The sequence below is a fragment of the Malaclemys terrapin genome, chromosome 2, assembly GCF_027887155.1.
Source record: "Malaclemys terrapin pileata isolate rMalTer1 chromosome 2, rMalTer1.hap1, whole genome shotgun sequence".
Lineage (NCBI taxonomy): Eukaryota > Metazoa > Chordata > Testudines > Emydidae > Malaclemys > Malaclemys terrapin.
The window spans coordinates 66867976-66883187 of record NC_071506.1 but is presented as its reverse complement, the minus strand read 5'-3'; the positions used below and the strand labels follow the sequence as shown (position 1 = coordinate 66883187).

Below are 15212 nucleotides of genomic sequence, written 5' to 3'. Positions count from 1 at the left end.
TTGCCCCTGCACTAAAAAAGGAAGGTCTAGGAGAGATCAGTGCTAATGTTGATCTCTGAAAATTTGAACCATACTGATCAACATTCCTTGGTTTTTAATCATTCATCTTAACTCTGTTGTTTTGTACCTATGCAAGATATATGGGGCCCCAATTCTTACTAAGGCCCTTCTATATGACTTTGGCAGCAAAAAGGTGTCCTAATGTGAGATACTTTCATGGCCTTTTTATCACAAACGAGCAGGACAACAAGCCACACTGTAAGGAAAATACAAAGAACCTACAATCTCAACTGTGAATACAGATGGGGCAGTTTGTATTACAGCTCACAAACCTATAGTGAAAGCAGTGAATTGGCCTGTTGTAACACATCTGGAGAGAAGTGTAGAAGATGCTAAGACTATGTCTACACTACAAACTTCTGTTAACCCAAGTTACATTGGCGTAAAGCCACCGCAGTTAGTATATTGCTTGTGTGTGTGCGCACACTTGGCTGCTTGTGTTAGTGCATTGATACTGTCAAGGCTGAATCCCCACTCTGTCACTTTGAGTGCAGAAGGTGGGGGCCTGCAAGGATTTGAAAAATTAATACTGGCCCCACCAGGTTTATATTAAACTCCCAAGGTTACAGCTTTTCTTTGACCTCGGCTTGGTAAATGCTGCCACCACACAAATGCAAAAAACCCCTTTGGACCCAGGAAGGAGCACTTGGGAATTCCTCTCTGTGGGGTACCCTCAATCCCTTTCACCCCCCTCTCTGGGGAAGAGCTAAGAAAGAAAACAAAGGAAATTAGCTGTTGCTACCAGCTACTCCCACAACATGCACAAACCTTTTAGGACACCAAAAACCCAATCCTGTTGTTAAAAAAGGTGAATTTTATTAAAAACAAAAAGAAAGAAAATGCATCTGGAACTTAGGTTTTTGCTAGATTTTAAAAGAGCAATTCCAAAAATTAAGCACCCAGAATAGCTTTCTTGGGGGTTCAGCTTAAAGGTTAGAAGCAAACAAAAGGATCTGGAGTTAGCACAGAGGAGTCCACAAGCCAAATAAAGAAACAAACTTGATCGCATCTATCTAAACATTCCTAATTTACTTACATATTTGGGGGGGAGGGGTTCAAATAAGTAATTCTACGTATGATCTGATGAATTTTCATATCTGGTTCAAGCCTTATACAGCATTCCTGTTTATAGCATTGCTGCTCCGTCCCTCCAGCCCAGAGAACAACAGACAAAGGGAAAGTTTCTTTCCCAATTTTAAAAAGTTTTACCTTCCCATTGGCTCTTTTGGTCAGGTGCCCACTCCTTTTCTTTACCTGTGGGCTTCTTAACCCTTTACAGGTAAAGCAAGCAGAGAACAGACACCAAGAGGGATTTTACAGCTAACTGGCTGGCTGGGTGTCCATAAGGGAGCTACCCCTCCCCCCCTTCAGTTATCATAGATACTCACTAGGATTGCTTGTGTTGACCCAAAGTGTGGTGCATGATGGGTAGGTATCCCAGTGAGCCATATGCCACCCTCTGGCGCAATGCCTTTTGGGGAATTTTCGCACTGCATTTTGGAGGACACACAAGTCATGCGGGGGTGGGGGGGAGGGAGGAGGAGGAGGAAGGATCTAGGAGCAAAGGGCCAAGTTCCCAACATAAAACTTTCTCTGTCCCATAATGTCATTCTTAACCCATAATTTTCACACTTAAAAAAAAAAATGCCATAAACCTATGCAGCACCTTTCGCTGTCTGCCATCTCTGACAGACGCAGGGAGCCTGCACAGCCCTGCACTGTTATCATGAAATACAGTTGAACTTGCCTTGAACCGAGACACTGTGGTCTTGTTATATTACAACAGGGATCAGCAACCTTTGGTGCTGGCCACCGCTTCCTGCAGCCCCCATTGGTCTGGAGCGGCGAACCGTAGCCAGTGGGAGCCGTGATCGGCCGAACCTGTGGACGCAGTAGGTAAACAAACTGGCCTGGCCCGCCAGGGGGCTTACCCTGGCGAGCCACATGACAAAGGTTGCCAATCCCTGTATTACAAGTAATGTGTGCTTTGAGGAGCGCTAGGTATTCTGCACTATATGTTATCAAACAATAAAGATGAATTTATTTCCAAACAACAACTTATTGCATACCAAAACCAGTGCAAAATAATCACGTGCAATTAAAAATAAACAATACAGTACAAACCTAAAAAGTTACAGGACAGAACCTTAAAAATAGAATGGGAGAATCGTGCCATTTCAATCCCTTTCTGCCAAACATACAGCAACCATGGCTCTCACAGGTCAGTGTATGTGAAGCTGTGGTTTTCTTTGCTATCCCCCAGGGTGGGATGTGGCTTATGATGCCATGTGGAATGTGTGCGTGGTGGGTGAAATGGAGTTCTCCATAGGTTGTAAAGGGAGGCAAGCACATGACTGTTGGACCTGTAGGTCAACAAGAGCCTGCAGCATTTGTGTTTGCTGCCTGAGAAGCCCCATTATGTCCTGGTGCATCTCCCTCTGCTTTTCCCGCTGGGACTCCTGGGCCTTTCTCCTGTCCGTGCTTTCCTTCTCCAGGCCGTCTGCTATATTCACTCTCCAGGCCCTCTGTTCACAATCGGACGCAGCACTGGCTTGCAGGATCTTGGTGAACATGTCTTCCCTAGTCTGCTTTTCTCCTTCTCCTCCTAAGGGTCAGGCATTCCATGGGTGTGGAGGGGGCACCCCTCAAAGCTGCAATGGCAACAGCTACAGATAAAAAACAGATGTATCATCGTATTTACAGTCACAACGGAGAGCATTTAAACAAGACAGGCTCCGCACAGCACTGCTGTCCAACCACAGGCATGGTGAGTATGCTCTGCCACAGGTGAGGGCTGGGGAAATGAGGAGGAAATTGTTTGATTAAAACAAAATTTAGGCCTCTAGTTTCCATGGGCATGAGTATAGGCAATGGCATTGAGCAGTGGTACTATTTTCCACAGGCATTGGTGATTTTAGCGGATATCTCACTTCTGAGGGTCACAAAGGCACAGAGCACACAGGTGCCCAGTCTGTATGCCACTGACGTGTTTATTGCAATGGTGCCTGCTGCAGTCATTGCAGAGTGGCATCAGAAAGTGTTCCACCAGAGGAAGAAATAAGGCAGCCATCCCTAGAAACCTTCAGGAGAGCACTGCAGGGTATCTCCATGAAAGTTTTATCAAGCTCACTCAGGAGGATATAAGGGACATCCCTACATGCATACACAAATTGCTCTGTATGGTCCCACCACCTAATCCCACAGGGGAATGAAAAACAGATGGGGTAGAGTTGTTTGTATGAGTAAAATGATGAAAAGTAGATACTGCTGTCCCTGCTAACTTGGCGTTGGGCCAGGAACCATTTCTACATTTACACATTGTAAGGGAGACTTCATGCACACACTTACCCAAGGTTTGCTCCTCTGGATTGAGCTTATCCATGCTTGGCTGGACTGGCTAGACTCTGGTGGAGGCTCAAAAAATCCTGGCTCACAGAATTAGCTGGACCGCTTCCCTCCTCCCCCTTCTCATGTCCCTCCTCCTTGCTGTTCAGAGCAGAAGTCTGTGTCTTGGGTTCCTCGAAGGTATGCATAGTGGTCTGCAGGATGATGGTGGGATCGTGGCCACATACGGCTTGCAGCTCATTGTAAAAGCAGATCTGCAGCTGGGCACCAGACTGACTGTTGGCCCCTCTGGCCATGTGTTATGCCTGCCACAGCTCCTTCGCTTTCATGCAGCACTGGTACTGATCCCTGTTGTACCCCTTTGCCTGCCTCCCCCCCGGCAATATCTTCATAGATGTCCACATTTCTATGACTGGGCTGTAGCTGTGCGTGCACAGCCTCTTCTCCTCATAGGCCCAGGAGATCCAATACCTCCTGGCTACTCCAGGCAGGAGTACGTCTAGAGCAGTTGAACAGGTGCACACCACAAGGGAGAGTGGCTAGGTGTGCTCACCAAACTGGGCACTCAGGAAAAGGGGTGGCTTCCAGTCTCCGTGACCCTTGGGCAGTGTAGTTCACCATTGTGACCAAACCGGTCACTGTCAGGCATTGTGGGACTGCTACTTGAGGACCCTTAGGGTTGCCATAGGTTACACAGTGTCTACACTCAGCCTGTGTCTACCACAGTATGTCAACTATAGCTCAACATTGTTTGGGGAGGTGGTGTTACTGTGTTGCCATAATGTGATACTTAGATTGCTGGGAGACAAATTTCAGTGTAGACACACATACAAATAGGTAGATGCAAGGTGACTTTCATGGACTTATTTCTGTAGCCTAGATTAGGCCTGCCAAAGCCTTTAATCCTAAATCTGCAAGTTTTGTACAATTAGAAGTTAAATCACGTATGTTGCATTCTTTGTTTTTACTAGGTATTTTGTGAAAATAGACTTAACTTTTTTGGTTTTGGATAGTTAATTTAAACTATTAGCTCCCCACTCTTCTACTGAAGATTTAGATGCCATAACTGTGAAGTGATAAACATTTCCCACCGGATACTTTGAAGGAGAGCACATCACACAACCCACCTGGCTTTCACTCTAACTTTGAGTAAAACTGTAAATCATCTGAGGTATGATTATGTAGCATTGGCCACCTATCCATATAAGCATACACCTTTTTGAATGAATATATAAGCATACACCTTTTTGCTGCAAAAACAAACAAGCATTGATGCTCAAGTGAAATTTAGAACTTGATTAAAGTTTCTGGTCAAATGGTGCACTTCATCTCTGGGATAAGGGTTATCTGGCAAAAATATGAAGTCTGACCATTAGGGCATCCAAGGTAGCTTTTGGCAACAGTTTATTTCCTATAAGCTAGTTCCTGTTTAAGGTGAAATGTGACTCAGATCTGTGTTTCTCTGGTATGTTTAAAGTTTACCACCAGTGGGAACAAGTTTAAGCTCTGCAGCTGGTGGTCTATCCCTTCAGAAGGGTCACATTTACAGAAGAGGCTTTTGGTTTCATAACTAGAAGGCCATTGCAAAACACTGAGGACAGACCATCCTTCCTTCCTAAGTTTTAAATACATGGTTTCTTAATTATCTAAACTTTGGTATGTCTACACTGCACACTCTTTGGCACCCCATGCCCTCTCTCACCGCAGCAACCTGGACCTGGGGGAGAGGTGCCTCTCCCCAGTCGCAGCAGCTCTGGCAGGGCCAGTCCAGAGGAGGGGAGGGGTGCCTCTCCCTGCCTGCACGGCCCTTGATACCTTGCTGCACAGCTTAGGGGAAACTTAGGTGTGCAGCACAGATGTAGCGTAAGAGAGAAATGAGGAGTGGCAGAGCTACTATAATGAATGAGATTAGTATAAATGATGCAAAGCCAATTCAGAGGAGCAAATAATAAGTTATTTAAACTTTTAAATTATTGCATGGTTGATAGTTTGTCCTTGTTGATTTTTACAGGTGTAGAATGATTCCATCCAATTTAACTTCCTCCACCACCACGCTCTGTAAGAATTTCTAACAAAGAAACTCATGTTAAACTATTTATTGCCAGTGGTTTGCTTTTAGTTGCCAGTTATCTCACCTGAAAGGATTTCTAAAGGCTCTTTCATTGCCACTCTTATTCAGTGCGTCTCTGTATCTCTTGTTTCAAGATAGCGTTAAGAGTTACAATATTTTAGACATAACTTTGTATTTTTACTTTTTTATATTTGATAAGTGACTCAGTCCTACTAAAAATATGGGCATTTATTTAGAAGTTAACATTTGTAATCAGACAAGCATGTACAATTGTTGTATCCCTTCCAGAGATGGGCTGATATCTATAATCATTGGCTATTGGAATCTTTTCCACAGACGTTAATAGTAAATTGATTATTACCCTTCAGATGTATTTGATTAGTGAATCAACATCACAGGTATGGAAAATACTTTCAGTGTGTACAACTGCCATTTTACTTAATTTTATGAATGTGAATTTTAGTGCTCGTAAAAGATGCCAAACAGCTCAGGAAATTGGAAGTTAAATACTTCCAATCATCAACTGAACAGTAAAGACAATGACAAAGATAAATTTTCTCAGACAGCCCTGACAGCAATATTGTTCTGGAGGGGACTATCTTGAAAGCATGCAAAGTCAAGTTAGCTTCCCAGCCCATTACACCATTTCTTAACTGAGAATACCCATATAGGTGCCAATTGTGATTAGTTTGTGAAATGGATACCTATACTCATTCAATAAGGATAAGAGACTATGACAGGCATCACATCGAGGATAGCTATTCAGGGAATGAAGGAGAGAGAGCTTGTGTTGGAAACTGTTGATTAAAACTGTTAATTAACAAAAGCATGAGGCACAGTTATATAGAAGGCAAGTTCTGTGCAGCTGAAACAGCAGGCCATTTTTTAAACTCTAAACTGCTCCATTAATTTAGAACTGCTAGTATTGGATATTTTCATTCTTTATTTTCAGTCCTTCTTCACTCGACCTCTGAAGTGGTCCATGAAGTGGAAGGCCCCAACGTAGTCTCCAAGGAGTATTCCCATTTTCACAGGCAAAATACTGAAGGATAAAACACACCAGAGTATTTACATAGTCTTATAAATCACAGAAGTGATCCATGTGGCTAAGCCCAAGAATACAAAGTGTTACAGCTTCTAAAGTACAGTATTAACAGTCTTCAGGATGTATTTATGGGGTAGCAAGTATTCCCAGTGTACAGTGAGAAACTGAGGCAGCGATTCCCCAATATCAGAGCCAGGATTAGAACTCAGGAACCCAGTCACTAAATGGGCACATTCCTTTAGAACATATTGCCTCACTGTCCACATGATAACGTACATAAAGAAATTGAAATGAAAGACGTTCCCCAATCTGAGTGGGCCCAATTTCTCAATTTATTTTGGAAACTGTCAGTCTTAGGAATAATTATTTTTGTGCTCAAGACCTCAGAAGCCAAACTTCTTCATATTAGCATAACCCATCTGTACAACAGGACTTGCAGTTTTGTAGCGATACTTAACTCACTCAAGTGTTGGTAGAAACGATAAAAATTATATATTTGTAATTGAAGTACAGGATTTTTGTTGAAACAGTTTTTTCACTCCTCCCTAAGAGTGTCTCATGCATGCTCACCTAGATGATCAGCGGCTCTAGAGTGTTTAGGATGGGACTATGAATAGATGTCTATTAGAAAGACAAGGGCAAATGAAGAGGGATATCGGGGGAGGAGGCTAGAGAGGCGAAGTTAGGAGGGAAAAAAATTTAAGCTGCCCTTCTCCCGCCTCTGAAGCTATCTTTTCAGCAGCTGTTTATGCACTTCCTGGTACTTACAGAATCACTTTCTACTGTCAAAACCAAATTGGGAATGGTTACATTTAAAACAAATAAAAAATAGAAACACTGATTTTAAAATAGGCGTTGGACCACTAACTGCTGCTGGGAGTGCGACCAGCCTTCAAATAGTCCAGGAACTTAAAAAAAAAAAAAAAAGCCTAAACAACAAATATATTTTGAAAGCACTAAGGAAAAAGGTCTTCATAGCCTTCTCTGTTTTATCCTAGTTTTTTTTTTTTTTTTTAAAGCAGTGGGATAATATTGCATCAAGTGTCCAGTAAAGTTAATAAGCTCCAATAGAAATAAGCCACAACAGAGCATACATTATTGGTATGCTCAGCATTCAAAACAGCACACACTACCTGTGGCCTTCAACATACCCAGGGTGTGCAAGCACTTCTGGGCAGAAGCAGCATTTTTGTGTGTTTATGAAATGCAATACTGATCCTCACTGGGGCTTCTAGATGCTAGTATGATAGTTCAATTAATACACAGCAATATACATGCCTATTAAATTGCAGCAAATTGTGTTATCTGAAGCAAGGAAGATGATAATATTTCCAGAACCAGTTTGTTTCTGATTCAGTAGTCCCTTTCTTTTCAAGGTCCTTCACAAATCCTTCTGAGACTCAAGTGGCTCCTCCCCACCCGCCTGCTATCCCTAATATTAGAAGTTATGTGCTACAGCCATCTTTGTTGACTGATTGTAGTCTCTGTGCTGTTACACGGGTTGTTCTGTGTCCCCATTTGTGCCTGCACTGCTTTAACGCATCCACTGTGGCAGTACTCTTGGCTCCCTTTGGCTTAAGTAGAGAGATTTAGAATCAAACTATGGGCCAAGATTTTAAAAAATAAAATAAAATAAAATAAAATAGGAGCCTAAATCTATATTTGGCCAAGAATGTTGAGCATCCGGCAACACCTACTGCCCTGCATAAGTGCTCAATAGTATTACAAGGGCAGCCCTCTACACAGCCAAGAAGAAAACTGTTGCAGTTTTGTTCAGTCAACACTAACAACAGTTTCCCTTTAGAGATTATTTAAATATGTACAGCAATGAGAAAGTGTTCCTTACTGGGACTCTTCAGAGTCTGGTATAAGACATGTAGACATGCAAGTTATCCAAGACCACCACCTGAGGTAGCCTTCCTGTAGCAACAACTTATCTAAAACTTAAAAGCAACTTGAAACCCATGAAGGTAAATATCTAAGTAGGCTTAGACTTGACAGCCCAAGTAATCATTTGATATTGTAGCATGTAGAGTCCGTAATGATGCAACTAAACATAACACATTTGGCAGAAGAAAGACACAAACATGACAAGGAGAATCCCATCCTTACCTTTTCAGAAAACATAAAAAGTACATGCTTCGTGGCATCAGCAGAAGCACTTGCTCCCGTTGAATAGCACTCACAATTTTCTCAGCTGCATAGTTCGAATCTAGAATAGGAAATAGACACGGCCACCTGGAAAAAGTCAACATATCGCTATTAATACGACATTGTCAAAACTTTCCCCTCTATGTTTCATCTGAATAACTTCAAATTTAGAACAAGACAGCTTCAAATTTAGTTGTGCTCCTTACAAAAGAAGAATACCCCATTTTACAAAGATTTCGCCTCTAACTTAGAAGCAAACATTACAAAATTAAGTTCTGTTCATGGAATTGTATAACACCTGACAAATCAGTTTGAAAGTGGTGAACAGCCAGTGTCTTGTTTTCACTTGGTATTGGTGCCTGTAAGCTCAATTCTTGCTATCTTCAAATCAAGCAAAGTTTTTATTTAGATAAGCCTATTCTGCTTCTATATTTTCTGTGTTTAACATGCCATGAAAGGTTGTACTGACAATGACAAGCTACACTACTGAAGGTGTTGGCAGCCAAATAGGAGACAGTTGAAGCTTTTGGCATCTAGGGAGAAGGTATGAGATTGTAAGAAAAGAAACACAGTCTGTGTCCTCTCAAATGAGCAGCGAAGTAGTTAAATGTGTTGACAATTAAAGTGACACCATCACTAGGTTGTAGAGTTAATAATTTGAGTGTCAGTTTACACTCTTTTTTCAGAGTTACTGTTTCAGGCTATTTGCAGAATCAGGAAGAGACACTTCATTGGATTACACTAGGTTGATATTTGGAAGAGTCATATTCTCGCCATAGGGGCTAGAAATGGAATTAAAAAGTCTTAGATTCTGCAGTCTGGCAATCATTGGGCTTTGTCTATGAGCCCTAAAAATGGCACAACGGAGAAAAACCTACCTTATAATAGTTTCAGATTATGCCATTTCTACTGATTACTAATTTCCTTTCATAAATCATGTATTTAATCAAACATTTTTGACCTGCCATATACTAATTACATACAAAACCCCAAAATTCACTCACTTGGTTTTACAACCATCAAACATTCCTGTGTTGATGAAGTAAGGACACACAATAGTGGTTTTAATGCCGGTTTTCCCTAGAGCCAGCATTTCTAAACCGACTGCTTCTGCAAAGCCCACTGCTGCAAATTTACTTGCACAATAATCTGTAGAGTGAAGAAAGATGAAGAGTTATTTATTGCAGCTAATTATTTTATTAAGAGAAAAATCTCTCAACTCTCGTAAACAACCTAACTACATGGTTTTAGTCCAGTGTCTCATGCTGAGTAAACCAAGCACAACTTCTGGCTGAGAAGAAAGTCTGGCAAAATTACGCTCTAACAAGAGTAGTCCGCATACTGTTAAAATAATTGTGCCTACAAATTTATCTTAATTGTGAGCTCAACTGCAAACAGTGAGTAAGTTTATGAATTGTCACAATAACCTATAACAAATGCTGATGTGAATAGGTATGAAATGGAGACAGAAAGACTAAGTTAGTTCATACAAAAAGGCTGAATAATATAATTCAAGGACAGTGTTAAGATTATGCTTGGTCAACAAAAAAAGTGTGGGACCAGAAATTAATGAACCCAAATTGGTGTGTCAAAAATTAGGCCTACTTGGTGAACAAAATAATGAAGGGGATGGGCTACTCTGCCATTGCTCCCTTTTGGGGTCCTTAAAAGAAAAGACTCCCCACCACCAATCAAAAGCCATCTGACAGACAGGAACAGGACAAACTTTACCATCATAGCTGCCACCTCGACTGTCTCCTAGGACAAAGAATCCTCCATGACACCACTGGGCTTTTGTCGTTCTAATCCTGAGACATGACCTGACTAGACTGGGCCAGAGAGAGGGATTCAGATGACTTTATCACCTCCACTGGCTCTGGGTAAACCACAACCATCACCTGGTATGTGAGACTCCTCCCGTCCCCATCATGTGTCTTTTCCCTTCCTCACAATATTTCTTTTCTTTCACCTTCTGTGGCTAACAGTGGCTAAGCCAGCCATGCCTACATGTTTATCAACACTGCTGTAAGCCTGTTATCAGAAAGGCAGCTAAAACCAAATGTCCTAAACGGCCAGATGCTGGCACAAGTTTGCCAGGTCTCAGCGTGGCTAGTAAGACTATGTGCCATGCCTGTGTTTTTCCAGCAGTAATGCTGCAAGTAAGAGTCAACACCAAAGGCACAGAAGCTTCATTTTCTATCTTTGCTGTTCTTCTCTCCCAATGTGTGTCAGGATCAGACTTAGTAACAGCAGCAGCTCCAACCCTAGTCCATTTCAATTAGCGTCTCCTTCCCCCCAGAAGGGTAGTTGTTATCTTTAATACCATCTAAAAATCTCAAATGAGGGGATAGGATGAAGGGGTGGAAATTCCTTGTACAAACTCTCCAGCTAAAGGTAAAAAGCCACAGGATGTTATAATAAAATACTTACTTAACACTTTATATTTCAAATGTTCTCTCCTTTCTCTCCCCATCCCCCACCCGGTCCTTTAATAAAAGGTGAAAAGAATTTTTAATGGTGCTGAGAACCTAGGTCCCATTGAGGTCAGTGACAGCCATTAAGTGTACAGGTGTCAGACCATTTTATTTAGATGGCTTGGCCTAAGAGCTGTAGTTGAAGAGTATAACCAAGACCATACCTTTAGATTCCATTTAGAATGATCTCGAATACACTAACCTGCTAGCCCATTGACTCCAATCAGTCCTGCTGAGCTTGCAATACTAACCAAGTGTCCATGGTTAGAGGCCATCATGGCTGGAAGGAAGGCTTTGTAAGTCTATGAAACACATTGAAACCCACACTTATAGTTAAACATTACTTAAAGTGATTTAATTGTGCAATTAGTTAGAGCATTACTATTGAAAAGGTGCCACCTATTAAGGAGACCTATTAAGTCTTAATGCTTCTCCCTCATTCTACAGAGGCTAATAAGACACATATTAGTTAGGACAGGAAGTATTTCCCCTTTGTCTACTCACTGAATCCACAGAGGTGGCTCTCTAAGGACTCTCCAATATGTTTCCATAGTTTTCTTGATGTTGTAGTCATCCACTAGGGGGAGTCCGAAACTAGATTGCTGTCAGAGAGATTGCAATCCCTGAAGTCCTGGGAAGCTGTAAATTCCCTACACTTAGGAGCTCAGTACTGCAACATTTTCCAAGTAGGCTTCCATCTTAAAAATAGCAGCTGAGAAGGGAAAAGTGAACTCCTAATCTTTCTGCCATCACTTGCTGATTTCAGCTACTCATCCTGTGTCATTTCCCACGTTTTCCAGCAAACAGAGCAGCATATTTTACAAAAAGAAGAACAGGAGTACTTGTGGCACCTTCTTTTTGCGGATACAGACTAACACGGCTGTTACTCTGAAATCCAGCATATTTTAATTCACCATTCCCTCTTTATTAGATTATAATTCACCTTCAGTGCTTTATTACAATATCCGTTCATCTCCTTCATAGCAATATGCAAATTAAATGACTAATTTTAAGATAAAAGTCTTCAAATCAATCATGCCAGCATATGTCAGTCTGACATTTAAGACACCAAGTAAGAGTGCTTTAGAGGAACCACTCTAATAGTGCAAGTTCCCAGCAGCAAACAGGTGATAGGATGCAATCAGAACAAGTTCTGACCCAACCCATGGCAGCACCTGAACCAGGCTCTTTTCTGCTAATGGTGATGAAGTAGCCAGTTTATGGCTGCTTTGGCAGCCCTGCTCTGAGTCAGTTCATATCCAAGGCTATAGCACCAGACTGCCCACAATAACAGTACTTTTCAGCTTTACATTTCCCAGAAGTATCTCTTAATATCAGGCAACCAATACTGGGGGGGGGGGGGGGATCTCACATTTTATTGATTCTTTAGGCAGAAGTGATTGCCCACACAAGGGGCTAAACACATCCCTTAACTCACTCCCACAAGCTTTATATGGGCCACCTCCCCATCCCCTCTGTTTTCTGGAACTCACAAACAAACATCATTGAGTTGCGTGTAGGGCCTTACAAGATCAACCAGTTAAACAGTAATTATATAAGAGATTTCCCGCCTCATTTCCAAAACAGACTTAAGTGCCAATATTCTTTCACAGTTCCCTATAAAAAAAGAATATCTGTATATTACCCAGAAGTGTGCCATGGTGTTCACCTCCATGGTTTTCTCCACAAGTGAATCTGGGGAATCAATGAACTTCTTTCCAGTTACAATACCAGCATTGTTGATTAGGATACTAACATCACCAACTTCTTTTTTAACCTAAAGGCAGGCAACCAAATCTAGATGTTATTCCATAGCCAAAACAAAGAAAGTCTGTTTAGTTATACGTTTATATTACAGGAAGTTGCAACATTGCTAATTTTACAAGGCTAGATAGTGAGAAAGCAGTTCATAAGACTGAAGTCTGTTCACTCTGCAACTTTTCCCTTTAGTCAAGTGTTAGAACTCTGCAGACAACAACTTTACAGGTCTGTAATTTAACAGATTTGGTTTTATTTATTTATTTAATAAATAGCCACCCACACTTTATATACCATAAAGATGGCAGGAAAAACATGATGCCATGAGAGCTAACGTAAATGGTCATCACAAAAAGCTAATGAGTTTGGAAGAGGGGAAGCTTTTAGTCAGACTTCACAGAAGTTAAACAAAATTTGAATATTTTGAATAAAGGAAATCTTTGTCATATTTCTAATACCTTCAATTAAGGTGTTATGAGCTCACAAAGAGATATATTCAACCTCCCCAGAGTCAGTGAGGCCCTGATAAGCCTCTTAGGGTATGTCTACACAGCAAAGAAAAACCTGTAGCTGACCCATGACTACAGATTTGGGCTGCCCATGTCCGGAAGTCTATACAGCAATGAAACAGCCCTGCAACCTGAGCTGGAGTTGGCTGGCATGGGCCAGCTACTTTGTTGTTGTGTAGACATACCCTTATGAATGTATTCATCCTATTCATATGAATGTATCATTTTTATATCTGAAGTTATGAGCGTTGGCTCTATGCTTGTATTTAGAGTGTTTGCTGTAGAGAGCACCTAAGGCAGATCTGATCAACATAGTGTGAATGGGTTATTCAAGTAATTGGCTAACAATGGGCCTTGACAGATGCCAATCCACATCTGAACTTTCCTGGGTACATTCCGGCTAACATGTGGGCAATGGCGTTGGCCTGTAGAGAACTGAGTCATGCATGGACATGTGACTTGCCCACGTGACTCCAAAACTCCACCTTGTAGCTATGATTCTACACAGGGGGAGAGAGGGGTTTCCACCCATAAGAGAGAGACTATATAAGCCCCTGGAAACCTCTCCATTTTGTCTTCAGCTGGCTCAAGAGATAGCCTCTCCACCCCAAAAAGATGCCTGAAAGAAGTTGGAACAAAGGACAGTAATTACAGGGGTGTGAATGATTGCTGGACCCAGACTAGGAGGAAGTCTAATCTGTAAAAGAAGCGTAATGGAACATCTCTGAGGTTGAGGTTTACCTGCATTTAGTTTCTTATTGTATTAGGCTTAGACTTGCGTGTTTTTGTTTTATTTTGCTTGGTAATTTACTTTGTTCTGTCTGTCATTACTTGGAACCACTTAAATCCTACTTTTTATATTTAATAAAATCACTTTTTACTTATTAATTAACCCAGAACAAGTATTCATTCCTGGGGGAGCAAACAGCTGTGCATCTCTCTCTATCAGTGTTATAGAGGGCAAACAATTTATGAGTTTACCCTCTATAAGCTTTATACAGCGTAAAACTGATTTATTTAGGGTTTGGATCCCATTGGGAACTGGGTATTGGAGACAGGAGCACTTCTTAAGCTGTTTTCAGTTAAGCCTGTAGCTTTTGTGGGATGTGGTTCAGACCTGGGTCTGTGTTTGTAGCAGGCTAGTGTGTCTGGCACAACCAGGCAAGGTACTGAAGTCCCAAGCTGGAAGGGAAAACAGGCTCAGGGGTAGTCCCAGCACATCAGGTGGCAGTCCCAAGGGGATTTCTGTAACCCAACCCGTCACAGGGGCAGTGGGGAAGGAAGGAGGTCACAGTAGAGGCAGGGAGTTGTGTAATCTGGAAATACCCAGGTCAGGAAGGAGAGAGACATGGGTCTCTGTCCAAGAGAGGTGATGGCTGAAGAGCCAGGAACCTAGTATGGTGCTCTGGCTGGACCATGAGGGGGAATATAGGTGTCACTGCCCTGAACTGTGACAGGTAATATACAGTCAAATTACTGACGTGGCTGCAACTGTAACTTCATTTTGACTGCAAGTTAAAGAGACTCATTCTGTGTTGTGCACTTTCTATTATCCTTATACACACACTTGATAAAACTGTCAACAGTCATGTGTCTAAATTATTTTAAGTGCTAAGGTACAAGCTTTAATTCACACAAGCTGTGCATGCTCAGTTTAGACAGCTTATTTGTACGTTAGCAATCTCACGCGTAATTTTTGTGGATCCCTTATAAATAAGTCTAGTGTATTTGCCTTGTAATTTTTTTCTAGAATCCTTTCATGTGCTAGAAGTTGCTGCAGGGTAATCTGTGTACCTTCA

General features: G+C 41.7%; 1 protein-coding gene across 4 annotated transcripts in view; it reads right to left on the bottom strand.

Moving 5' to 3' along the window:
- Positions 1–5686: 5686 nt before the first annotated feature.
- LOC128832537 (epidermal retinol dehydrogenase 2-like) overlaps positions 5687–15212 on the bottom strand; it is a 29849-nt gene continuing 20323 nt past the window's right edge. For all 4 annotated transcript variants that reach the window (XM_054020012.1, XM_054020013.1, XM_054020016.1 and 1 more), the window contains exons 3-7: positions 12792–12923; positions 11349–11448; positions 9677–9821; positions 8634–8759; positions 5687–6518 (exon numbers count right to left, since the gene is read on the bottom strand). In XM_054020012.1, the coding sequence (XP_053875987.1) occupies positions 6425–6518; positions 8634–8759; positions 9677–9821; positions 11349–11448; positions 12792–12923 (597 nt within the window). In that variant the 3' untranslated portion in view covers positions 5687–6424. The remainder of the gene's footprint in view (positions 6519–8633; positions 8760–9676; positions 9822–11348; positions 11449–12791; positions 12924–15212) is intronic.